General features: G+C 51.2%; 2 protein-coding genes across 2 annotated transcripts; both read left to right on the top strand.

The window, feature by feature from the left end:
* Positions 1 to 288: 288 nt before the first annotated feature.
* Positions 289 to 18,449, top strand: krt222 (keratin 222). Its single transcript, XM_055656703.1, has 6 exons — positions 289 to 675; positions 2,725 to 2,847; positions 12,814 to 13,034; positions 14,288 to 14,364; positions 15,628 to 15,736; positions 18,105 to 18,449. The coding sequence occupies exons 1-6, from the start codon at positions 289 to 291 to the stop codon at positions 18,316 to 18,318; spliced, it is 1,131 nt and encodes a 376-aa protein (XP_055512678.1). The 3' UTR covers positions 18,319 to 18,449.
* LOC129710075 (keratin, type I cytoskeletal 20-like) lies at positions 6,312 to 6,881 on the top strand. Its single transcript, XM_055656778.1, has one exon. The coding sequence runs from the start codon at positions 6,327 to 6,329 to the stop codon at positions 6,864 to 6,866; it is 540 nt and encodes a 179-aa protein (XP_055512753.1). The 5' UTR covers positions 6,312 to 6,326; the 3' UTR covers positions 6,867 to 6,881.
* Positions 18,450 to 27,132: the final 8,683 nt, after the last annotated feature.

The raw sequence follows: 27,132 nt of genomic DNA, 5'->3' as shown, positions 1-27,132 counted from the left end.
CCCACCTGCCTGCGTTTGGCCCATATCCCTCCACACCTGTCCTATCCATGTAGCCAAACAAAGAATTTCACTGTACCAAGTAAACCGCATCAACTGCCCCGGGGAAAGGCAGAATAATGGGGTTAAGAGGCAGAGATAGAACAGCCAGGATTGAATGGTGTAGACTTGATGGGCCGAATGGTCGAATTCTGCTGCTGGGACATTAACGTATGGTCCCTGCCTCAACTATCTCACCCGGCAGCTGTTTCCATACAGTCACCCTACGCGTGTGTGGAGTGCGTTGAGTTGATGCGGTTTGCGGGCAGTTTGCGGGCGAGCTCACACTGCGGCGAGTGTGCACAGGAGGCGCGCCCCCGACACCGGGCAGTGGGGAGACAGAGAGACGGAGACGGACAGAGGGAGACAGAGGGAGGTTTAACGGGTGCATCGTTACCCCGCAGCGGGCTGAGGGTGGCGGGTCGCGGGCAGTGCGGAGCCGCCGTGCCGTTGGCGAGATCCAGGCCGCCCGTCCCCGTCCCCCCGCTGGCCGAGACCTCCATCTCCACCTCGACCGCTGTCCGCACCGGCCCGGGGCGGCCGCTGGACAATGACAGAGGCAGCGGGACAAGGAGAGCGATGGAGATGTCGCCGCCGCCGCCGCTCAACGCCCACATCTTGCAGAGTCCAGGCCGCCAGGTATGTGTCAATGTGAGGCCGCCCCAACCTGCTCCATCTCCTGCTCCATTCATCCTGCTCCATCTACACATCTACACCCCCCTTCCATCCCCCTCCACCACCCCCCCCCCCTCCCCCCCCCCCCCCCCCCCCCTCCCCCCCTCCTCCATCCCCCCTCTCCTCCTCCCCCCTGCTCCATCCCCCCTCCTCCTCCTCCCCCCTGCTCCACCCCCCCCCTCCACTCCCCCCCCTCCTCCTCCCCCCTCCTCCATCCCCCCTCCCCTCCTCCTCCCCCCCTCCTCCCCCCCCCCCTCCTCCCTCCTCCCCTCCTCCTCCCCCCCCTCCTCCTCCCCCCTCTCCCCCCTCCCCCCTCCCCCCTCCCCCCCCCTCCTCCCCCCCCCCTCCTCCCCCCTCCCTCCCCCCCCTCCACCCCTCCCTCCCTCCCTCCTCCCCCCCCCCCTGTCTTCTCCTCCCCCCCCACTCCCCCCCCTTCCCCCTCTTCCCTCCTTCTCCCCCTCCCCCCCCCCCCCTCCCTCCCCCTCCCCCCCCCTCCCCCCCCCCCTCCCCCTCCCACCCCCCCCCCCTCCTCCCCCCCTCCCTCCCCCCCCCTCCCCCTCCTCCCCCCCCCCCTCCCCCCCCTCCTCCCCCCCCTCCTCCCCCCCCCCCCCTCCCCCCCTCTCCCCCCCTCCCCCCCCCCCCCCTCCCCCCCCCCTCCCCCCCCCCCCCCCTCCTCCCCCCCTCCCCCCCCCTCCCCCTCCTCCCCCCCCCCCCCTCCCCTCCTCCCCCCCCTCCCCCCCTCCTCCACCCCCCCCCCCTCCCCCCTCCCGCCCCCCCCCTCCCCCCCCTTCTCCCTCACCCCCCCCCCCCCCCCCCCCCTCCTCCCCCCCCTCCCCCACCCCCCCTCTCCCCCCCCCTCCTCCACCCCCCCCTCCCCCCCTCCTCCTCCCCCCCCTCCTCCTTCCTCCCCCCCCTCCCCCACCCCCCCCCTCCTCCTCCTCTCCTCGCCCCCCCTCCCCCTCCCCTCTCCCCTCCCCCCCCCCCCCCCCCCCCCCTCCTCCCCCCCCCCCCCCCCCCCCCTCCCTCCCCCCCCTCCTCCACCCCCCCCTCCTCCTCCCCCCCTCCCCCCCTAACCCTCCACCCCCCCTCCTCCTCCCCCCCCTCCCCCCCTCCTCCCCCCCCTCCTCCCTCCGTCCCCCCCCCTCCTCCACCCCCTCCTCCCCTTCCTCCCCCCCTCCTCCACCCCCCCTCCTCCACCCCCTCCCTCCCCCCCTCCCCCCCCCCCCCAACTCTGTGAACACCACCCCCCCCTGCTCACCACCCTTCATGGGTCATCCCCCCCCTTTTCCCCCCCCTCCCCCCCCCCCCCCCCCTCTCCCCCCCCCCCCCCCCCCCCCCCCCCCCCCCCCCCCCCCCCCCCCCCCCCCCCTCCTCCCCCCTCCCCCCCCCTCCATCCCCCCTCCTCCTTCACCCCCCCTCCTCCCCCCCCTCCTCCCCCCCTCCTCCTCCCCCCCTCCTCCTCCCCCCTCCATCCCCCCCTCCCTCCCCCCTCCTCCACCCCCCCTCCTCCACCCCCTCCCTCCCCCCCCCCCCCCTCCACCCCCCCCTCCTCCCCCCCTCCCCCCCCCCTCCCCTCCCCCCCTCCTCCCCCACACCCCCCCCCCTTCCCCCCCCCCGCCCCCCATCCCCCCCCCCCTCCCCCCCCCCCATTCCCCCCCCCCCCCCCCCTCCTCCCCCCCCCCCCCCCCCCTCCTCCCCCCTCCTCCCCCCCCCCCCCCTCCCCCCCTCCATCCCCCCCCCTCCTCCCCCCCCTCTCCCTCCCCCCTCTCCTCTCCCCCTCCCCCCCCTCCCCTCCCCTCCCCTCCCCCCCTCCTCCCCCCCCCTCCCCCCCCCTCCTCCCCCCTCCCCCCCCCTCCTCCCCCCTCCCCCCCCCTCCTCCTCCTCCCCCCCCCCATCCCCCCTCCTCCTTCCCCCCCTCCCTCCTCCCCTCCTCCTCCTCCATCCCCCCCATCCCCGGGCCGCTGGGCCCACCACTCGACCCCGCTCTACTCTACATCCTTGCCCCGTGTGCAGGTGTCCGGCGCCGGCGACGAGGCGGAGGATGAGCGGTGTCTGCACAAGGCCCGGGCCGAGCTAGAGGATGTCCGGCGCCAGTGGCTCAGTGTCCAGCGGGAGACCCACACCGTGCGGGCACTGGTGAGGACAGGGGGGGGTCTGTGGGGGTGGGGGGGACATTGTGGGGGTGGGGGGGACACTGTGGGGGTGGGGGTGGGGTCTGTGATGGGGTACACTGTGGTGGGGTGTGTGGAGATGGGGTGGGAGGGTACACTGTGGTGGTGGGGTCTGTGGGGGTGGGGGGGTCTGTGGGGGTGGGGGGGTACTGTGGGGGTGGGGGGGGACACTGCGGGGGTGGGGGCACAGTGGGGGTGGTGGGGTCTGTGGGGTGGGGGGTAGACTGGGGGGGGGTACACTGGGTTGTGGGGGGGGGTACACTGGGGGTGGGGATACACTGTGGGAGTTGGGGTACAGTGGGGGTGGGGGGGGGACACTGTGGGGAGGGGAGGGTACACTGTGGGTGGGGGGGGTCTGTGGGGTGGGGGGTAGACTGGGGGGGGATTGTGTTTAACGTTGCCTCACCTCATGGCTGCAGCGGGCCAGGGGCATCCTGCTCACCACCCCCCCCCCCCCCCGTCCTTGACCGCTACCCCGGCAGGGCCAGTGGCGCGCTCGTCCCCCTGGTACAAGGGGAGTCGGTGGCTGCGCAAGCAGAGATGCTGTCTCTGTGGAGTTTGCACCCTCTCATTGTGAATGCGGAGGTTTCATCCGGTTGAGTCAAGAGTGTTTGATTGTCATGTTTACCAACGCTGTTACACACAGATTATGTATGTGTGTAATATATATATATTATGTTATAATTTATTTATTTTGGATTTCATTTATATCTACATATTGTCTTATTTATCTTATATATTTGTACATAATATTTATATATAGTGTGTGTGCGTGTGCGTGTGTGTGCACGTGTGTGTGCGTGCGTGCGTGCGTGCGAGTGTGCGTGCGAGTGTTGCGTGTGTGTGTGCACGTGTGTGTGTGTGCGTGCGTGTGTGTGTGTATAAATGTCAAGTCAGTAGAGCAACCAAACACATTCCATTTTAGATCCACAGTTGCTGAGGTCAATGTTGTGCAGTGTTCAAGAGCCTGACCATTGCTGGGAAGAAGCTGTTTGTGAACCTGACCATTACAGTTTTCAGGCTCGTGTACCTTATTCCCGATGGCAGTGGTGAGATGCGGGTGTGGCCACTCAAAGAGTTAGCCTTCGGCCCAACTCACCCACACTGGCCAACAATGTCCCCCACCTGCCTGCGCTTGGTCCATATCCCTCAAAACCTGTCCTATCCGTGTACCTATCCAACTGTTTCTTAAACATTGGGATAGTCCCAGCCTCAACTACCTCCTCTGGCAGCTTGTTCCATACACCAACCACCCTTTGTGTGAAAAAGTTACCTCTCAGATTCCTATTAAATCTTTTCCCCTTCACCTTGAGCCTATGTCCTCTGGTCCTCGATTCCCCCACTCTTGAGCAAGAAACTCTGTGCATCTACCCGATCTATTCCTCTCATGATTTTATACACCTCTATAAGGTCTTCCCTCATCCTCCTGCGCTCCATGGAATAGAGACCCAGCCTACTCAACCTCTCCCTATAGCTCACACCTACTAGTCCTGGCAACATCCTCGTAAATCTTTAACTGAATTCCTGGGATCATTCTTGTAAACCTCCTCTGGACCCTCTCCAGAGCCAGCACATCCTTCCTCAGACATATGGTGCCCAGAACTGCCCACTGGTGACTGCTGTTGATTGCTGCAGGCTGCGGAGTGATTCTGTGGGACTTCTCGTCGACCCTACCGCCCTTGCCAAATGACTCACTTCACCATGTTCTTTGTTGCAACCAAAACATGCCAACATTACTGCCTCTTATCCAGAATAATATTATTCTACTCTTGTAACAAGGGCACAGATATCAGCTTTTATTATTTGTTATTACAGCAATTTGAGATGAATAGAAAGGGTTCACGTGGCAGTGTGAAGAGCAGGTGTGTCAAATATATTTACTGAGGTGAATCTTAAATAGGATAGAGGAAGTCTCTGGGTGTGGTTTGTCTGCTGTCATTGAAGCATTCATAATGACCCACATTAAAGATTGTTAGCTCGGCTTAAATTCTATGGAAATGAAGCAAAGGATGAAGCTGCTGGGAGACGTGTTCAGTCTTTGATGACAGAGTGGGAATAATGGGTGTAGATGTGGAAGGAACAATCTAGCTTGAGGTCACAGCTGATCTTTCTGTATATTTATGAATGGCTTTGATCCCACCCTTGGGGCCATTGGCCTGTGAGGCCAGCACATGGGGTTTGGTGGCATGGTAAGTAGCGCAGACAGGAGCATTTATAAAGTAATCGAGTCTAGTCTAGTCTAGTTTAGAGATACAGCACAGAAACAGGCCCAAGGTACAGTGAAATTAACTTGTGTATCCAGTTCCATACAAGCATCACAATGCATAAGCAATTGGATACATCCATGGATGTCTGTTGTCATTGGCGATGTTGCAGGATCGGCCTGGTCAAGCGTAGCCGTGGTGTTGTCCGCCTCTGCTCCACCACGTGTGGTCCAGGTGCTTGGCCACTTGGAGCGGTGCCCGGTCCAGCCCAGCCCCAGGATGCTGCAAGGCCTCCAGGAGCCAGCACCGCCATTCATTGTGATCATGGCTGATCGTCCCCTATCAATAACCCGTGCCTGCCTTCTCCCCATATCCCTTGACTCCACTAGCCCCTACAGCTCTATCTAACTCGGTGATTCCCAACCTGGGGCCATATGGAAGATTTCGGGGGGGGGGCCACAGAAACATTTGGGGATTTAGGGGGCCACAGGTTCAATGAAGGGGGCCACAGATCTATCACCATGTTGCCTCCTAAATTTCAGTTCTAATAAATTTAAATCTATGTAGTTGAAGTATTTTTGATGTTTGTGGAATAGAATAAAAGAGAATATTTATGCAATTAATAGACACTGATATTACTGACACTGATATTTTTATGGAAGATATTGTAATATTGAAGTACTTTTTTCCGCTAATAATGTCAGGGGGGGCACAGAAAAATTAAAAGATCCCAATGGGGCCATGAGCTATTAAAGGTTGGGAACCACTGATCTAACTCTCTCTTAAATCCATCCAGTGACTTGGCCTCCACTGCCCTCTGTGGCAGGGAATTCCATAAATTCACAACTCTCCGAGTGAAAAAGTTTTTTCTCACCTCAGTCTTAAATGACCTCCCCTTTATTCCGGGCGGGTTACCGAGCCAAGGGTCCACTGTCCACTGTGGTGGGTCTGGTTCACAAGTGATTGGAGCAGAATTAGGCCATTCGGCCCATCCAGTCTATTTCACCATTCAATCATGGCTGTTCTATATTTCCCTCTCAACCGCATTCGCCTGCCTTCTCCCCATAGCCCTTGACACCCGGATTAATCAGGAAGCCATTAATAATCTGCACCTTAAATATGGCCACAACAGCTGTTAGCAGCAATTAATTGGAGTCATAGATAGATACAGTGTGGAAACAGGCCCTTCGGCCCAACTTGCCCACACCGGCCAACAATGTCCCAGCTACACTAGTAGCGCATGTCTGCGCTTGGTCCATATCCCTCCAAACCCGTCCGATCCATGTACCTGTCTAACTGTTTCTTAAATGTTGTGATTGTCCCAGCCTCAACTACTTCCTCTGGCAGTTTGTTCCATACACCCACCACCCTTTGTGTGGAGAAAGTTACCACTCCTGTTAGATCTTTTCCCCTTCACCTTGAACTGAAGTCCTCTGCTCCTCGATTCGCCTACACGCTCTTGAGTGTGAAATCATCGCTGGAATCCAACCTGCAGGATACGGAGGAGCAGTACGCTGACCAGCTGCTCAACCTCGAGGACATCCTCAGCGATCGGGATGCAGAGTTGTCCCAGATCCAGATGGACATGCAGAGGCAGAGCCAAGACTACACACAGCTCCTGGACATCAAAACCAGGCTGGAGATGGAGATCGCCCAATATCGCCGTCTCCTGGATGGAGAGCATGTCAGGTGGGACGATCATCCAAACCTCAAACCACTTCTTCACCCAGACAGTTGTGGATCTGTGGAATTCTCTGCCACAGAAGGCAGTGTAGGCTAATTCACTGTGTGTATTCAAGAGAGAGTTAGAGTTATTGTAGCTCTTAGGGCTAACAGATTCAAGGGATATGGGGAGAAAGCAGGAACGGGGTACTGATTCTTCCAGCAGACGTTACAAGGCCTTCTACGCCAGCACCTCCAGATTCAGGAACAGCTTCACCCCCAGAGCTATAGCTGCTCCGAACCGTCCCTGCTGAGTGCCCCCACCCCCCCCACCCCCATGAACCGTCTCCCTCGGATGGTCACGTCGCACAGCAACCCGGCACCGACCGATTTGCACTTTAGTCAAGTCAAGTTTATTTGTCACATACACATACGAGATGTGCAGTGAAATGAAAGTGGCAATGCTCGCGGACTTTTGTGCAAAAGACAAACAACAAAACAACCAAACAAATTATAAACACAGCCATAACACACATATTCTTTTACATAATAAATAATGGAAGGAAAAACGTTCAGTAGAGTTAGTCCCTGGTGAGATAGGCGTTTACAGTCCGAATTGCCTCTGGGAAGAAACTTTTACTGGTTTGTTTTATAAATCATGTTTCTCTGGGTATCTAAATTTTAGTTGTTTAAGTTATGACATCGGATGGAAGCTGCATACCAAATCCCGTTGTACCCATGTGCAATGAAAATAAAATATATTATTATTATGATCAGCTGTGATCACATTGAATGGCGGTGCTGGCTCGAAGGGCCGAATGGCCTACTCCTGCACCTATTGTCTATGTTACTCTGGGCTAGAGACTGTGTGCGTCTACAGTTTGACTTCACTTCCACCGTGCAGCTTGCCGGGACATGGCTTACGGAACTGACGTCGGGGGGAATTTGGAATTGTTTCCACAGAGGGCAGTAGATGTTCTTTTCAAGTCAGCTACCGATGGATCCCAGACACATGGTGACAAGGAGCTGACGGTGGAACAGGTTGGAGAAGCTCCTCCTCTGGTCCTGTTTCAATGCCCAGCGTTCTGTGGAGTCTCTGATAGCAGGGGGGTGTGTGAAAACAGACCTCCATGGATGGATGTATCCAATTGCTTACGCAACAGTGACTGACACCTTGGCAGGTAATGCAGCCAACTCCCTGTACTGTGTCTCCTAATTCCCATCAGCAGCTGACAGACTGGTTATTCATCAATAGAGGTCCAATTCAATTATAGTTACACACCCCAATGAATGTTTTGTTTAAAACAAAAAGAAAATCATTTGTAAGATAAAAGGAGGCATTTGGTCATAGATCAGAAGTAAATGAGCTGTCACACCTGCTGTCTGATGGTGGTTTCCCACACAGCCTGTTTAAGAAGGAACTGCAGATGCTGGAAAATCGAAGGTAGACAAAAGTTCTGGAGAAACTCAGCGGGTGCAGCAGCATCTATGGAGCAAAGGAAATAGGCAACGTTTCGGGCCGAAACCTGGAAGGGTTTCGGCCCGAAACGTTGCCTATTTCCTATAGTGGAGATTGTTCAACTCTTTGCATGGAGCGAAGGAAATAGGCAACGTTGCCTATTTCCTTCGCTCCATAGATGCTGCTGCACCCGCTGAGTTTCTCCAGCACTTCTGTCTACCTCCCACACAGCCTGCGCTGTCCTGACCGGTGAGCGAGCTGACCAGCTGTACAACACCTACACGCTCAACTTCTCCTCTTGATCAAAAACAGACAGATTCATAGTCATCGAGTCCGATGGTGTTGGGGATCGGGCACTTCACCCCAACAAGGGGGTCTTTAATGATCTTCCCGGCCTGTCTCAGACACCGTTTTCGGTGGAGGGCATCCATGGCAGGGAGCGGGGCACCGATGATGTACTGCGCGGTTTTCACCACCCGTTGTAGTGCCTTCCTGTCCGCTACGGTGCAACTGCTGTACCATACTGCTGCACCATAGAGAGCATCCTGACCACCTGCTTCACAGTATGGTACAGCAGTTGCACCATAGCAGACAGGAAGGCACTACAACGGGTGGTGAAAACCGCTCAGCACATCATCGGTGCCCCGCTCCCTGCCATGGATGCCCTCCACCGAAAATGGTGTCTGAGACGGGCCGGGAAGATCATCAAAGACCCCTCCCACGTCAACCATGGACTGTTTGCCCTCCTCCCATCAGGGAGACGGTACAGGAGCCTCAGGTCTCGTACTAGTAGGATGAGGAACAGCTTCTACAACAATACAATCACACTGCTGAACTCGGAGTCCCACCGATAGATTTCTCCAGTCTCTCCGTCCACATTGTTCGATTATTGTTTGATTATTCTGTATTTTTATTTTTATTTCTATATTGCACTATACTATGGACTGACGCTAAACTGCATTTCCTTGTACCCATACTCGTATTTGTGCAATGACATTAAAGTTGAATTGAATTGAACTGAACTTGCCAACACCGGCCAACTACACTAGCCCTTGGACATTAATCGATGACTAAGAATCTTCTTATATCTTACAAATGATTATCTTTTTTGTTTTAAACAAAACACACACTAGTCCCACCTGCCCGCGTTTGGCCCATAGCCCTCTAAGCCTGTCCTGTCCTGCCCTGCCCATAACGTCACCCATTCATTCCCTCCAGAGATGCTGCCTGCCTTTGTGTCTCTCTTCTTTGTATACCAGCATCTGCAGTTCCTTCCTACGCCCTGTCTTATCCACCTGGCTAATTGTTTCTTAAACATTGCAATAGTCCCTGCCTCAATGACCTTCTCTGGCAGCTCGTTCCGTACACCCACCACCTGAAATTGTTACCCCTCGGGTTCCTATTAAATCTTTCCCCCTTCACCTTAACCCTATGTCCCCTGGTTCGTGATTCCTCAGCCCTGGGAACGAGACTGTGTGAGTCCACAGATCAAGGAACATCCTTAAACAGAGGCACAGGAGCAGCAGATATTGTAGCCTTGAGCAACATACAGTGTCTGGAGGAACTCAGTGGGTCAGGCAGCATCTTTAGACATTGGACTAAATCACAATACGTTTTTTTCCTGTTTATCAACTTCCAGAGTAACTTCTAAGTAGTTGTCTAGTTGCCAGGCTGCATTGAGGTGAGTTGGTTATTGGAGGAGGGTTGCTTGTGAACACCCAGCGTGGGGCACTGAGGGGAGAGCTCGGTGAAAGCATTGCCTGAGGGGACCAAATGTGTCGGAAGGAACGGCAGATGCTGATTTAAACTGAAGATAGACACAAAAAGCTGGAGTAACTCAGCGGGACAGGCAGCGTCTCTGGAGAGAAAGAATGGGTGACGTTTCGGGTCCTAGGTCTCCTCCATTGTCAGAGTGAGCCAAAAGCATCTCGTATTTCGCTTGGGCATCTGTGGTATGAATATTGATTTCTCTAATTTCAAGTAACCTCTGCATTCCCTCTCTCTCTATCCCCCCCACCCCACCCCCCCCCCCCCCCCACCCAACCACCCAACCACATCAACGTCTTGTTTTCACCCAACAAACAGCTAACAATGGATTGATTTCTTTATCATTGGTACTTTTTTACACATCTTTCATTCATTGTTATTTATCTTGCTACATCATCATCCATATCTCTCGTTTCCCTTTCCCCCCCCGACTCACCAGGAGAAGGGTCTCGACCCGAAACGTCACCCATTCCTTCTATCCAGAGATGCTGCCTGTCCCGCTGAGTTACTCCAGCATTTTCTGTCTACTCTAGGAGACCGAACTGATGGGTTCCCTGTCCTGGATTTCACCAGCTGGGACCTGATCGATGGGCCCTCTTCCCAGTAACACATACTCACCTCAAGCCCCAACACCACCTGGGGGCTCTGATTGTAGACGGGGCCTCAGGGCAACGTACATCGCTCGGTCTTGTTGAGTCTCAAAGAATGTTTCCTATGTTTACACAGGGATTTACACAGACTGACAGTAACACAAAGCGCAGTAAACTGCAGGAAATTATAGATGTGTGTAACATTTTAAAACAATCACTCACATCTCTAATCTATTTATGAACCAATGTCAAATAATCAGTAGGTGGACACAAGTGCTGGAGAAACTCAACGGGTGAGGCAGCATCTATGTAGCGATGGAATGGGTCGAGACTCTTCTTCAGGCTGATGTGGAGGTGGGGGGTGGGGGGGGAGGGGGAAGAAAAAAGGAAGAGAAGGAGATAGTGGGCTGTGGGAGCTGGGGAGGGGAAAGAGGGAAAGTAGGGACTGCCTGAAATTGGAGGTCGATGTTCATACCACAGGGGTGAAATTCCCCAATTTCAGGTAGTCCCTGCTTTCTCCCTCTTTCCCCTCCCCTTCCCAGCTCTCCCACAGCCTACAGTCTCCGCCTCTTCCTTTCTTCCCCCCCCCCCCCTCATGCCCACATCAGTCTGAAGAAGGGTCTCGACCCAAAACGTCACCTATTCTTGGTTTCTTGGTCCTCCAAAATATTCCAATTGGAATTTACACTGGAGGTGGTGAAGGGAGGACTTGAGCCAGAAAGGGTTTATTGGGAAGAAAGAGCTACTTTAAATGTAGTTGCATCTGGTTGGGTAACTATAGTTGGGTGGAGATTATTCCATGCTTTAATTGTGTGTGCGGGGAAAGAACAAATTGCTGTACACATCTGTCTTTGTAGCTGGGATCACAATTCCTTCACTCAATAGATGCCTCCGGTAAGGTTATAGAGCCACGGAGACAAACTGCACGGACCCAATGTGGCCAGGCAAACCAAGATGCCCCTGTAAAGCTAAATCTGATCTGCTTGCTTTTAACTCACATTCCTCTCCAACCTCCCCCTCCATGTATCTATGTACCTGTCCAGGTGTCTTTTAAATGTTCTTATTCCACCCGGCTCCTCTTTTGTGGGGTTTTATTGTGTTGTGTATTTTGATGACTGTTAGCAAATCAATTTCCCACCTGGTATAAATAAAGTTCTATTGTACCGTGTCATATCTACTTCCTCTGGCATCTCATATATTTCATATATCCACCATCCTCTGTGTGAAAAGTTGCCCCTCAGACTCCAGTTAAGCTCTCTAGTTCTTGCTTTCGCAACTGCGGGGGAAAAGACTGTACATTCACGAGATTCACCACTCTCTGTTTCCACGTCTCCGTTCTAAATGGCTTACCCTTTATTCTTAAACTGTGGCCCCTGGTTCTGGACTCCCCCATCATCGGGAACATGTTCCTGCCTCTAGCGTGTGTCCAAACCCTTAACAATCTTGTATGTTTCAATGAGATCCCCTCTCATCCTTCTAAACTCCAGTGTGTACCAGCCAGCTGCTCCATTCTCTCAGCAGATGACAGTCCCGCCATCCCGGGAATTAACCTTGTAACCCTCGGACTATCTTTGATCGGACTTTGCTGGCTTTACCTTGCACTGAACGTTATTCCCTTATCATGTATCTATACACTGTGAATGGCTCGATTGTAATCATGTATTGTCTTTCCACTGGCTGGTTGGCACGCAACAAAAGCTTTGTGGTGGTGAATCTGTGGGACACGTGGCCACAGTCGGCTGTGGAGGCCAAAAGTCAATAGATATTTTTAATGCAGAGATAGAAAGATTCTTGATTAGTGCGGGTGTCAGGGGTTATGGGGAGAAGGCAGGAGAATGGGGTTAGGAGGGAGAGATAGATCAGCCGTGATGGAATTGTGGAGTCGACAAGATGGGCCGAATGGCCTAATTCTGCTCCTATCACATGGCCTGATGACCTTTTCACTGTCCCTTGGTACACGTGACAATGAACTAACTGAACTGAATGTGTAGGAAGGAACGGCAGATGCTGGTTTAAACGTAAGATAGACACAAATGCTGGAGTAACTCAGCGGGACAGGCAGCATCTCTGGAGAGATGGAATGGGTAACGTTTCGGATCGAGATGACCCGAAGCGTCACCCACTCCTTCCGAGTTACTCCAGCATTTTGTGTCCTACTGAACTGAATGTTTGGCTGCTGCGTGTAAGGAAGGCCAGTTTCATTGCCGAGTGGAGTGGTGATTTTTAGCGGAGCTGGTGTTGTTTTACAGCAGAAGGGATTGGAGCAGTCCCTGCAGGCATCGGTGCGGAGACACGAGCTGCAACGCAGGAGCCTGGCCAAGATGGTGGGACAACTGGAGCACGAGTTGAAGGAGGTCAGGGGAGACATTGAACACCAGGTGTGGCAAAACCAACTGTTGGTCAACACCAAAGTGCGATTGGAGGGAGAAATCGGCAGGTACCGCAGCCTCATGGACAAGGAGGAAGGAAGGTAAGTGATGGATCTGCTGTATGAACGAGGAACTGCAGATGCTGGTTAATACACACAAGGACAGAGTGCTGGAGTAGCTCAGTGTGTCAGGCAGCATCTGTGGAGAACAGGGATAGGTGACGTTTCACAGAGTGCTGGAGTAACTCAGTGGGTCAGGTAGCATCTGTGGAGAACATGGATAGGTGACGTTTCACAGAGTGCTGGAGTAGCTCAGTGTGTCAGGCAGCATCTGTGGAGAACGGGTTTCGGCCCGAAACGTTGCCTATTTCCTTAGCTCCATAGATGCTGCTGCACCCGCTGAGTTACTCCAGCACTCTGTGAAACGTCACCTATCCATGTTCTCCACAGATGCTGCCTGACCTGCTGAGTTACTCCAGCACTCTCTGTGAAACGTCACCTATCCATGTTCTCCACAGATGTGGCAGCATCTATGGAGTGAAAGAATAGGTGATTTTGGGTCGAGACCCTTCTTCAGACCTGACCCTGGAATAGAACACTTTATTGCCACATGCAACAAGGCACGGTGAAATTCTTTGCGTGCACGCCAACATGTACAAATAGTGGACACCAATGTTTACAAAGTACCCCTGCCGGTTCTTTCTTTGTTCCCTCCCCCCCATCACCTCCCCTACTCCGGGTCCCCCATAGATCTCTCCCCACCACCCCCGTCTCCCCCCCCCCACATGACGGTAGCCCCACGCCGGGTCCTCCATTGTTCTTCCCCCTCCCCCCCCGCACGGTGATTCCCCCGCGCCCTCATCGACCGCTGACCTCGGGTCGACCGCGTGGCTTCACCGTTGCCGCTGCGAGGTTCCACAGCGACTACAGGCCATCTCTGCTGCACAAGAATAGTTATATGGACAATAGGTGCAGGAGTCAGCCATTCAAGGTAGCACAGCCATTCAATATGATCATGGCTGATCATCCAGAATCAGTACCCCGTTCCTGCTTTTTCCCCATATTCCTTTAGCCAAAAGATCTGTATCTAACTCTCTCTTGAAAACATCCAGTGAATTGGCCTCCACTGCCTTCTGTGGCAGAGAATTCCACCGATTCACAACTCTCTGGGTGAAAAAGTTTTTCCTCATCTCAATCCTAAATGGCTGACCCATTATTCTTAAACTGTGACCCCTGGTTCTGGACTCCCCCAACATTGGGAACATTTTTATATGTTTAAGAATTTAATGTTTGTATAGGATCCGCTCGTAGCTGTAGGTGCAGTTTGACCACATTTGCACTGGTTTCCATTTCAGACTCTCCAGTGCAGCCGCTGTGGGCTCTGCATCATCGCTCAGCTCCTTCCGTCAGACGCAGGTGTGTCTCCCTTCAGGTGAGTAAAACCTTTCTTTTGCCTCGCTCCCTTCTTAAACAGTGGCGCTACATTCACCATTCCTAGTCCTCTAGAGCCACTCCCCACTCTAGTAATCCTTGAAAGATCACGACCAATACCTCCACGATCTCCACAGCTACCTCTTTCAGAACCCTGGGGTGCTGTACACCTGGTCCAGGTGACATCCACCTTCAGATCTTCCAGCTTCTCAAGCACCTTTGTGGTGCCTTCACACCCACGTTGGTTTTGCAAACACCCCGTCACCAATCACAACCCGTGTGCAGGAAAGTCCAATTAGTGTGCCGGACCTTGGAGCTCTTGTTGTGGCTGGACCTCCTCATGAGGCTACTGGCGAGTCTCCAGCAGTGACGGCCTGTTTGCAAAACCAGCGTGGGTGTGAACCAACCACACCTTATCCTTAGTAATCGTCACTGCAGTCACTGAATCAGTGCCCCTGGACTCTCTTCAATGTCAGGCATGTTTCTGGTATCTATCTAATGCTGTGGAGGCTAACACAACAGAATTACTCAGATCAGCCACTATTGATTTGCAATAAACATAACAACAATACAATAAATAGTCAGCTGTAGTGGGGCTGTCTGTATAAGACCATTGTAGTGTAAGCTGATGCAGATGGTGCAACCTTATGCAAGGTCCACAATAGTTCAGGGTGTGCAGGGTGGATCAGGATCCTGATGGCTGATGTGATGAAGCTTCCACCACTTAACCAGTACTTTGGGCCAAGCCCCAGCCCACAACACTTGCAGTAACGGGAGTAAATGGAGTTTGGAAGGATGAGGGGGGTCTCATTGATACCCACCTGATTATGAAAGGCCTAGATAGAGTGGATGTGGCAAGGATGTTTCCACTAGTGGGAGAGTCTAGGACCAGAGGCCACAGCCTCAGAATAAAAGGACGTACCTTTACAATGGAGATGTGGAGCAATTTCTTTAGTCGGAGGATGGTGAATCTGTGGAATTAATTGCCAAAGGCAGCTGTGGAGGCCGTCTTTAGATAGTTTAAAAGCGGAGATAGACATGTTCTTGATTAGTACGGGTGTCATAGGGTCTGGGGAGAAGGCAGGAGATGGGGTTGACAAGGAAAGATAGATCAACCGTGATCGAATGGTGGAGTGGACTCGATGGGCCGAATGGCCTAATTCTGCTCCTATGACCTATAAACATTGGTGGCAGGGGGGTCTGGGCACAGTTGGACATCACCATTGACAGACGTGGTCACAGATGATTACATTTTCTTCAGCAGTTCCTGCAGTGGAAGATTATCATGAGCAGAGGGTTGAGATGGTGACAACACAGGAGATTCATGGTCACAACTCGGTGGCCAAGACTTCAAAGGCTCGCGGCAAAATTCAGTAAGTACAAGAATATTTATTTCATTCCTCATAGAACGCAGGGATGTAATGTTAAAATTGTACAAGGCATTGGTGAGACCAAATCTGGAGTATGGTGTACAATTTTGGTCGCTCAATTATAGGAAGGATGTCAACAAAATAGAGAGAGTACAGAGGAGATTTACTAGAATGTTGCCTGGGTTTCAACAACTAAGTTACAGAGAAAGGTTGAATAAGTTAGGTCTTTATTCTCTGGAGCGCAGAAGGTTAAGGGGTGACTTGATAGAGGTCTTTAAAATGATGAGAGGGATAGACAGAGTTGATGTCAAGTCAAGTCAAGTTTATTTGTCACATACACATACGAGATGTGCAGTGAAATGAAAGTGGCAATGCTCGCGGACTTTTGTGCAAAAGACAAACAACCAAACAAATTATAAACACAATCATAACACACATATTCTTTGACATAATAAATAATGGAAGGAAAAACGTTCAGTAGAGTTAGTCCCTGGTGAGATAGGCGTTTACAGTCCGAGTGGCCTCTGGGAAGAAACTCCTTCTCAACCTCTCGGTTCTCACCGCATGGCAACGGAGGCGTTTGCCTGACCGTAGCAGCTGGAACAGTCCGTTGCAGGGGTGGAAGGGGTCTCCCATGATGGATCAGCATTTCCTTTTGAGAGTAGGGAAGATTCAAACAAGAGGACATGATTTCAGAATTAAGGGACAGAAGTTTAGGGGTAACATGAGGGGGAACTTCTTTACTCAGAGAGTGGTAGCGGTGTGGAATGAGCTTCCAGTGGAAGTGGTGGAGGCAGGTTCGTTGGTATCATTTAAAAATAAATTGGATAGGCATATGGATGAGAAGGGAATGGAGGGTTATGGTATGAGTGCAGGCAGGTGGGACTAAGGGAAAAAAAGTTGTTCGGCACGGACTTGTAGGGCCGAGATGGCCTGTTTCCGTGCTGTAATTGTTATATGGTTATGTGGTTAACACTAAATGAGCAAAGTTTGACAGTGCCACTCACTTTCATTCATTCCATCACTGCCCGACTACTTAGTATACACCAGTTGGGAGGTCATGTTGCAGTTGTATAAGATGTTGGTGAGACTGCATTCAAACTAATGTGTTCAGTTCTGGGCACCATGTTATTTGGAATTTGGAAGGATGAGAGGGGATCCTATAGAAACATATAAAATTATTAAGGAGATTGGACAGGCTAAATGCAGGAAAAATGTTCCCCATGTTGGGGGAGTCCAGAACCAGGGGCCACACTTTAAGAATAAGGGGTAAGCCATTTAGGACTGAGATGAGGAAAAATGTTTTCACCCAGAGAGTTGTGAATCTGTGGAATTCTCTGCCACAGGGGGCAGTGGAGGCCAATTCACTGGATGTTTTCAAGAGAGAGTTAGATATAGCTCTTTTGGCTAAAGGAATCGAGGGATATGGGGAAAAGACAGGAACCTGGTACTGATTCTAGATAGGCCATGATCATATTGAATGGCGGTGCTGGCTCAAAGGGCTGAATGGCCTACTCCTGCACCTATTTTCTATGTTATTGGAAAGATGGTTTTGTTAAAGTGGGTACAAAGAAGGATGTTGCCAGGACTCGAGGGTCTGAGCTGTAGGGAGAGGTTGAGTCGACTGGGACTCAATTCCTTGCAGCGCTGGAGGATGAGGGGTGATCTTGTAGAGGTGTATAAAATCATGAGAGGAATAGATCAGGTAGAGTCTCTTTCCCAGATTAGGGGAATCGTGGACCAGATGGCATAGGTTTAAGGTGAAGGGTCAAAGATTTTATCTGAGGTAACCTTTTCCACACAGAGGGTGGTGGGTGTATGGAGGAAGTGGTTGAGGCTGGGACTATCACAACATTTAAGAAACAATTAGACAGATACATGGATAGGACAGATTTAGAGGGATATGGGCCAAATACAGACAGGTGGGACATGTAGCTGGGACATGTTCCCGATGTTGGGGAAGTCCAGGACAAGGGGTCACAGCTTAAGGATAAGGGGGAAATCCTTTAAAACCGAGATGAGAAGAACTTTTTTCACACAGAGAGTGGTGAATCTCTGGAACTCTCTGCCACAGAGGGTAGTTGAGGCCAGTTCATTGGCTATATTTAAGAGGGAGTTAGATGTGGCCCTTGTGGCTAAGGGGATCAAGGGGTATGGAGAGAAGGCAGGTATGGGATACTGAGTTGGATGATCAGCCATGATCATATTGAATGGCGGTGCAGGCTCGAAGGGCCGAATGGCCTACTCCTGCACCTGATTTCTATGTTTCTATGTTGGTTGGTGCGGGCAAGTTGGGCTGTTTCTACACTGTGTGACTCTGCGAGTGTAATGTACTGTACGTCTCTGCTGACGATGCGTGTGGTGGTTTCAGGACGGAGAGAGTGGACGAGGTGATCAAGGAGTGGGAGTGTTCCTTCTTCAAAGACAACCCGCACCTCCGCAAGAAGTCGGCATCGCTGCGCTTCGACCTGCACCTGGCAGCGACGGACGAGGGCAGCTGCAACGGCCAGCGGGCCGGCCTCCCCGACATCGAGCTCCGGCTGGTGATGAGGAAGTCCAGCAGCATCCCGTCTCTCAAGTCCTAACACCAGCTGGCCACCCGAGCTCCCCTCCGCTCCGCTCCGCCCCGCCTGGCGTTGATGTCCCGCTGCCAAATGCAGGCCGCAGGCTCTCTCTATATGTATCGCATTTATCCATAACCAAAGGTGCATGAAAACACAGCCAGTGGGCAGGTTAATTGGGGAAGGGGGCTGGTCTTGGCAGTGCCAGGGCAGAGGGCGGGCTTGGTGCCCTTTAACGGCCCCGCTGTTGGTCCGCAGCGCCACACACACACACACACGCGCGCCCAGCGGCCCCGCTCTCTAGCGACCGTGGGTCAAGCTGGCTCCCCCGCTGAAGGTCGCTGCCCGGGTCTGCCACCCACGCTGTAAGCTGGTGACAGTCTGCAGCCGAGGAGCAAGGAGCAGGAATGATACAATGCAACTTATAACCAGACTCAATGTGATTATGCAAAGCGTAAATTAGCTGCAGACCATTCAATCCCTGTCATCGTGACCAACACTGAATATAATCAAGACTAAACCAAGAAAGAATAGACACAGAGTGCTGGAGTAACTCAGCGGGTCAGGCAGCATCTGTGGAGAACATGGATAGGTGACGTTTCACAGAGTGTTGGAGTAACTCAGCGGGTGCAGCAGCATCTATGGAGCTAAGGAAATAGGCAACGTTGCCTATTTCCATAAGGATTTCGGCCCCGAAACGTTGCCTATTTCCATAAGGATTTCGGCCCCGAAACGTTGCCTATTTCCTTCGCTCCATAGATGCTGCTGCACCATAACTCAACGGGCCAGGCAGCATCTGTGGAGAACATGGATAGGTGACGTTTCACAGAGTGCTGGAGTAACTCAGCGGGTCAGGCAGCATCTGTGGAGAACATGAATAGATTACTTAGCGGGTTGGGGGCCCTTCTTCAGACCGACCCCCAAACGTCACCTATCATTTTCCCATCTTTGATATAAACCAGCACCTGCAGTTCTTCAAGTGTATTTCTCCAGAACACAGACATCACTAAGATGTTGACAGCGGGCGAGAGAGGATTGGAACTCAGCGTGTCGGGCAGCATCTGTGGAGGGAATGGACGGGTGATGTTTCGTGTCGAGACTTCTTCAGGCCACCCGAATCGCTGCCTATTCACCCCCTCCACGGATGCTGCCCGACCCGCTAAGTAACTCCAGCGCTTTGTGTTTTAATGGAGCCGGGCTGGTACAGAGACACGGAGAGGAACGGGGGCCAATCCTTGGTGTTTGGGCAGCTTACACCCCAGCGGTATGAATATTGACTTGTCTAACTCCAAGTACCCCTTGCTGTCCCCCTCTCTCTCTCTCCATCCAGTTCTCTGTCCCCTACTGATTACATACAAGATACAAGATACATGTAATTGTCATGTATTGTCATTAATTGTCATTAATTGACATGGTCTCTCTGTCTGCTTTGTTGCCACCTTCTCCCAGCTAACAATTCATCTTCATCTTCATCTTTTCTTACACTTCCTTATCTCTGCGACTCCCTCTGTCCTGGCGCTCAGTCTGAAGAAGGGTGTCGGCCATTCCTTCCCTCCAGAGGTGCTGCCTGTCCCGCTGAGTTACTCCAGTAGTGTGTGTCGATCTTGGCGGTTGTACCTCGACTGAAGGGTGTAGATTCAGCATGAGTTTGTCCAACTCTCGTTCCCAGTCGGTTGAACGGGGATATTTGTTTTGTGAAAAGTGAAACTGGCAGCGGAGGTGTGTGTGTGGGGGCGGGAAGTGGAAGGGATCTAGCGGGGGCAAGGAACATGAAGCCAGTTGGGACAACACAACACAACACAGCACGGAAACGGGCCCTTCAGCCTAACTTGTCCACACTGACCAAGATGACCATGTAAGGCAGTCCTGGCCCAGTTTTCGGCCCATATCCATCTAAATACCCTATTGTTATAGCACCTGCCACAGCTACCTCCTCTGGCAGCTCGTACCAACACCCTCCATGTTGAACGTTACCCCTCAGGTTCCTATTGAATATTTCCCTTCTTATCTTAATTTGATGTACTCTGGTTCTTGATTCTGCTATCCTGGGGTAAAGACCCTGTGCAGTCACCCTATCTATTCCCCTTATGATTATGTACATCTACAAGATACCTTCAGGTATCAAAGTCCTAGCCTGCCCAACTTGAGCCCAGGCAATAACAGAACAGGACCAGTTCCTATCCCAAGCAAAACGCAACATGCTTGAGGAACTCAGCAGATCAGGCAGCGTCTGTGGACAGCCTGATGGATGGTCCTGAACCCAAACTACCCTAACACGTTGAGATAGAACAGAGCAGTGCAGCACAGGAACAGGCCATTCGGCCCACAATATCCGTGCTAAACATGATGCCAAATTAAACTAATCTCTTCCTACACATGATCCATATCCCTCCATTCGCTGCATATCCATAAGCCTATCTAAAAGCCCCTTAAACACCACCATTCCTCCAGCCCTCTGTATTAATGCTGAAGACTCCAGCACCTGCTGTCTCTTGCTTCTCTGATTCTCCTATCCTGGGGTAAAGACCCTGTGCAGCCACCCTATCTATTCCCCTCATTATTATTAACATCTACAAGAACACCATCTGCCTCCTGCTCTCCAAGGTATAAAAGTCCTAGCCTGCCCAAGTTGAGTCCAGGCATTCCAGTCGAGGATATGCTCTGGATCTGGGATGTGGACCTTCGGGCGACCCAAGCCTGTCCTCCAGAATTCAGTTGGGGCATGGCAGCAATTATGTGGAACTCTGTCCACCCTTTCCCTCCCTGACTTGGGGGCATTTAGCCCACGTCCCACTCACAGCGAGCCTTCATAAGAAGATGCCATTCAGTTAGAACTCGGCCGTTCTCTGTTGTCCCACCTTGGTCCCCCTCACCCTTGCTGAGATCGACCAAACTTCCACCAAGGTTTTATTGAAGGGATCTACCAGGTCTTGGCCTTGTACTGGATGGGGAGGCTCCGTGCAGTGGCAGGTGACTGGGAACATGCTGCAAGATAAAATGCAACACCAATATTCACATCTCTGGCCAGAGGCCAACCTGGTGTATATTGATAATCTCCTCACAACCACACAATGAAGTAGCAAAAGGTTAAATCTAATGGGTTGCAGGAAACAGAGGCTTACTCTGGCAGAGTCCGCCCACTACATCTTCCCACTGCCCCACCCCAGCTCACACTTACTGCTCAACTTGTACAAACAACTCTCTCCACTGACTTGGGCGTGGATCAGACTTGTTTCCATTCCGGTTCTCTGGGTTCCAGGCATTCCCAAGCTTTCCCAAGCTTTCTTGCTCTTATTCTCAAGGGATTAGCCTCGGCCACAAGATAAGTTGCAGCTGATCATTATCAGTGTCACGGTGAGACCACAAGACTGTGTGGAATGTATATGTAGCAGAGACCTGGGTTCTAGACTGACTTCAGTTAACACTTCCATTTAGATGGTTGACAAAAGTGCTGGAGAAACTCAGCGGGTGAGGCAGCATCTATGGAGCGAAGGAAATAGGCAACTTCAGACAGAAGAAGGGTCTCGACCCGAAACGTTACCTATTTCCTTCGCTCCATAGATGCTGCTGCACCCGCTGAGTTTCTCCAGCATTTTTGTCTATCTTCGATTTTCCAGCATCTGCAGTTCCTTCTTAAACACTCCCATTTAGATGGTGGTTTCAACATAACACAGTGTATTTCACAGCCAAAACACAAAGTGCTGGAGGAACGTTGCAGGTCAGGTGGCATCTGTGGAGGGAATGGACAGAAGGTGTTGCTGGTTGGGACACTTCTTCATATGGCAGAGTGGACATGATGGGCCGAATGGCCTAATTCTGCTCCTATCATATGACAATATGGATTGCAGTGCGGGGGATATTCTGGGAAAGAGGTGGGAGTGGGACAAAGTCTGGTAAGTGATAAGTGGATACGTGATGGGACGGGAGTTGATTTGCAGATAGATGGAGTAAGTGCCAAAGGCTAGAGGTGAAATAGAGACAAAACGGTATCAGATAAAGGGAGAAGTGAAGGGAATGGAAAGCCGGGGGGAGAAAATGGATGGAACAAAGTTTTTCAAAAACCTCCCACTGAGTCAGGACATCAGGAGAAACAAGGAACTGCAGAAGCTGGTTTACATAAAAGACACAAAGAATTGGAGAAAAATTGTCATATGATAGGAGCAGAATTAGGCCATTCGGCCCATCATGTCCACTCTGCCATATGAAGAAGTGTCCCAACCAGCAACACCTTCTGTCCATTCCCTCCACAGATGCCACCTGACCTGCAACGTTCCTCCAGCACTTTGTGTTTTGGCTGTGAAATACACTGTGTTATGTTGAAAGTAGGCATTCCTGAGGAAGGATCTTGTCCCAAAATGTCAACATTCCATGTTCTCCACAGATGCTGCTTGACCTGCTGAGTTACTCCAGCACTTTGTATCTATTTTTTAACAGGACATTAGGGTCAGGCCAGTGGGTCTTGGATATGTGGCAGAGATGCAGGGAAGGATTCTTCGATGAAAAGTTTAAACTAAATTGACAGGATGTTGTTGAAGGAACTCTGTATCTAACCCAAGCTGATCTTGCCTGAGGAAAGTCTGCTGCTGCTGCTTCTTGTGTAGGGTGTGCACAGCCTAAAGTTGTAGGACAACTTGTTCTATTTGATTGTGCACGCCGGGTTGATTGCATTCGTTGAAGCAGGGCGGACCATGTGAAGGTTGCAATCTCCCACCCTGGGAATGTTTGCTGAGATGGTATAGAGGAACCTGACGTGGCATCTAGTACTGGGAGGAGTGGAAAAACTTTGCCTTGGACTCGTGCTGGTTGAAGTTCTTTGGAGTCTTTGTTGGGGAATCTGGAGAGACAACATGCTAGATAATGCCCTGGGAGTTTTCACTGAGACGGGAGTGTCGAGAAAACTTCACCCCTTATCCAACCCATGCGGATCATTGTCCTGAAGCTGTTTGATGGGATGTGCGAGAGAACTATATTTTGTATCTGGTGCATGCTTGGAATGCTTGATGGGGAAAGTGTATATGTTATCCAGCTGAGTACAAGTATCTGAGCACATGTATTCAGATTCAGATTCAATTTTAATTGTCATTGTCAGTGTACAGTACAGAGACAACGAAATGTATTGCTTTATTTACCGTGGCAAAAGCCAGACAAATTGGTTCCAAGAAAAATGATCACACTAACTGGACAACCGGCACATGGCGTGAGTTATTGGGACAAATGTCCGCAGCTCTCGGGTGAATGGTGATGCCTCAAGGATGTTCAGTGCACCGTGAATTGGGATGACCACCTGTGTCCAGAATCAGAGCTCTCACAATCTGCAACATCTGCCCTCAGTATCCTATTGCTGAAAAGTTGTGAGCGTTTTAGAATCTCTGGGGCAGCGTGTGATAACATTCAAATTCTTGCCCTGCTTTTCCTTAAACATGTGCTTGCAATGGGTATATAAAACAAACCTGAATTCTATATTAATATTATATTGTAATGTCTTATTGCAAGATAAATTACAGCTGTTGAGATGTGGAATCTATATTTACTGATACAGTGTTGAATTACTGAATAAAACGTATTGTTTCTACAGCTTCGTGTGATCATTCAAGATGCTGATGTTGAGAGTTCCATTTCCATTGTCACGTTTTTGTAAATGAAGAAGGGACAGTGTGTGAGGAGTGGATGGTACTGTGCTCATCCCAAGCCCAAAGTTGTTATGAAGAGTTCTAACCTCACTTCAAACAACCCTGTCAACAAGAGATTTCAATTCAGATAATCTTAATACAAATTCATGTCGGAGAAATCTTTACCTATATCTAGCTGATGCTGGATAATATGTGTAGGAAAGGACTGCAGATGCTGGTTTAAAGGTAGACAGAAAATGCTGGAATTTCAAGGGTCTCAACCCAAAACGTCACCTATTCCCTCTCTCCAGAGATGCTGCCAGTCCCGCTGAGTTACTCCAGCATTTTGTCTACTCATGCAGGATAGAATGTTTTAAGTGAATGTGATTAGGGATATGCACTTAGTGTGAATGGTGGGGAAACATTTCAATCTCCCCCCTGAAATGATGCTATGGGATTTTGTAACCCACCTAAAGGGGCAGAATGGCCTCAGTCTAACACCCCATTGTGAAGAGGGCTGACTTGGGTCTCAATCTAGATCACTGTTGCCAAAGCCCAGGGTGGCATTGCATCCGGAACTTTCTGATTCCGTGTTTAAATCACCGACCCATAAATGGAACCTAGCTTTGTGTTGTGTTCATTGGCTATATTTAAGAGGGAGTTAGATGTGGCCCTTGTGGCTAAAGGGATCAGGGGGTATGGAGAGAAGGCAGGTACAGGATACTGAGTTGGATGATCAGCCATGATCATATTGAATGGTGGTGCAGGCTCGAAAGGCCGAATGGCCTCTACTCCTGCACCTATTTTCTATGTTGTGGAACTACACTAGATCTTAGTTACAATATAACCACAGATATCTTTGCTTTGCATTTTCAGTCCACTTCATTTTGAGGGTTTGATTTGTTGCTGATGTTTACTCTACAAAACTCCCTGTCAGAGGGAGCTGGCACTGTAGATAGCTCACAATTTCCTTTGAAGATTGTTTTGCTTATTTTGCTAATAATTCAGTTAGAACCTGTTCTGTGGGCGTATCTAGTTAAATGTCAAACATAATAAATGAACGCAAAATAACAAGGTAATTTTGATGACTGGTTTCATATCACAAGCTTCCTTGTCAGGAATGGGTGTGTATGGTGGGGAGAGAGGGCCACACAGCATTGAAACAGGTCCTATGTCCCAATTGACCAAGATGTCCATCGAAGTTCCTCCCACTAAGGTCGAGGTTTATTAATGTCACATGTATCGAGATAAAGTGGAGCTTTGTTTTGCATGATTTTCAAACAGATCGAATATCCCACACATGTTTAAGAAAGAACTGCAGATGCTGGAAAAATCGAAGGTAGACAAAGATGCTGGAGAAACTCAGCAGCATTTAAGGAGCGAAGGAAATAGGTGACATAGAAACATAGAAATTAGGTGCAGGAGTAGGCCATTCGGCCCTTCGAGCCTGCACCACCATTCAATATGATCATGGCTGATCATCCAACTCAGTATCCCGTACCTGCCTTCTCTCCATACCCCCTGATCCCCTTAGCCACAAGGGCCACATCTAACTCCCTCTTAAATATAGCCAATGAACTGGCCTCAACTACCCTCTGTGGCAGAGAGAGTCCAGAGATTCACCACTCTCTGTGTGAAAAAAGTTCTTCTCATCTCGGTTTTTAAAGGATTTCCCCCTTATCCTTAAGCTGTGACCCCTTGTCCTGGACTTCCCTAACATCGGGAACAATCTTCCTGCATCTAGCCTGTCCAACCCCTTAAGAATTTTGTAAGTTTCTATAAGATCCCCTCTCAATCTTCTAAATTCTAGAGAGTATAGACCAAGTCTATCCAGTCTTTCTTCATAAGACAGTCCTGACATCCCAGGAATCAGTCTGGTGAACCTTCTCTGCACTCCCTCTATGGCAATAATGTCCTTCCTCAGATTTGGAGACCAAAACTGTACGCAATACTCCAGGTGTGGTCTCACCAAGACCCTGTACAACTGCAGTAGAACCTCCCTGCTCCTATACTCAAATCCTTTTGCAATGAAAGCTAACATACCATTCGCTTTCTTTACTGCCTGCTGCACCTGACGTTTCGGGTCGAGTCTGAAGAAGGGTCTTGACCAGAAACATCACCTATTCCTTCGCTCCATAGATGCTGCCTCACCCGCTAAAAATACCATACATATATACCATCAGTTTAAACTCAAGTACAATAGAGCAAAATGGAAGATAAGGATCGAGGATATAGATCTCCGCATTGTCGCAGTGAAATGCCTCAGTTCCACAGACAAAATCCCAGGTACTCAGTAGGGTAGAGGTGAATTGAAATAGTACCCTAGCTTATAGAAGGGTCATTCGTAAGCGTAGTAATGCAGGGGAAGTTGTTCCAGCGTCTGGTGGGGTGCGTTCAAGCTTCTGTTTGTTCTGGCTGACAGAAGAAGGAATGACTGGGTGTGACAAGTCTGATTATGTTATGTCTAACAAGGGCAAAACCTACACAGTAAAGGGCGTGCCCCACGAGCATGTGACTCCATGCGGCAAGCTCGACCTAACGTGGTCACTTGAGCCGTACGGCCTCGCGGGGCCGGTCCCACTTCGATCGCCGGAGCCGTATGGAGTTGTGCGGAGCTGGTCCCGACATCGCGATGGGCTCCGAAAAACTGACCGTGTCCAAAAATTCCGCGCGGCAATGGCTTGCCGGCCCGCAGCCACATTCAGGCCGTACGCACCGCCTCGAAGGGCGTGCGCAACGTATCAACGCCGTACGCAGCGTCTTGACGGCGTACGCCTAGCGCAAACTTCCCGCGGACTTCGCTTGAACTTCACGTCAACTCGTACGGGATCACTCGACCTCCGCGCGGCCCCCCGCTTCCGGTTTAGTCATGCTCGTGGGGCAGGCCTTTAACTGGTTGGCCTCTGGGGGGTGTTGTAGAGCAGAGGGATCTAGGAGTACAGGTGCATGGTTCCTTGCAGGTCAAGTTGCAGGTAGATAAGGTGGTCAAAAAGGCATTTGGCACTTTGGCCTTCATCAGTCAGAGTATTGAGTACAGAAGTTGGGAGGTCATGTTGCAGTTGTATATGACGTTGGTGAGACAGCATTTAGAATATTGTGTTCAGTTCTGGGCACCGTGTTATAGGAAAAATATTGTCAAGCTGGAAAGGGTTCAGAAAAGATTTACAAGGATGTTGCCAGGACTAGAGGGCGTGAGCTATAGGGAGAGGTTGAGTAGGCTGGGTCTCTA

Source organism: Leucoraja erinacea, chromosome 27 (assembly GCF_028641065.1).
Source record: "Leucoraja erinacea ecotype New England chromosome 27, Leri_hhj_1, whole genome shotgun sequence".
Classification (NCBI taxonomy): Eukaryota; Metazoa; Chordata; class Chondrichthyes; order Rajiformes; family Rajidae; genus Leucoraja; species Leucoraja erinaceus.
This window is presented reverse-complemented; position numbering and strand designations above follow the sequence as displayed.

Excerpts from the sequence above, each read along its gene's own strand:
- krt222 (XM_055656703.1), top strand. The coding sequence starts at position 289 with ATGCGGTTTGCGGGCAGTTTGCGGGCGAGCTCACACTGCGGCGAGTGT. Across the intron at positions 2,848-12,813 it reads CCCACACCGTGCGGGCACTG|CAGAAGGGATTGGAGCAGTC; the intron begins GTGAGGACAGGG and ends GTTGTTTTACAG. Across the intron at positions 14,365-15,627 it reads GCAGGTGTGTCTCCCTTCAG|TTCCTGCAGTGGAAGATTAT; the intron begins GTGAGTAAAACC and ends TTTCTTCAGCAG.
- LOC129710075 (XM_055656778.1), top strand. The coding sequence starts at position 6,327 with ATGTCTGCGCTTGGTCCATATCCCTCCAAACCCGTCCGATCCATGTAC.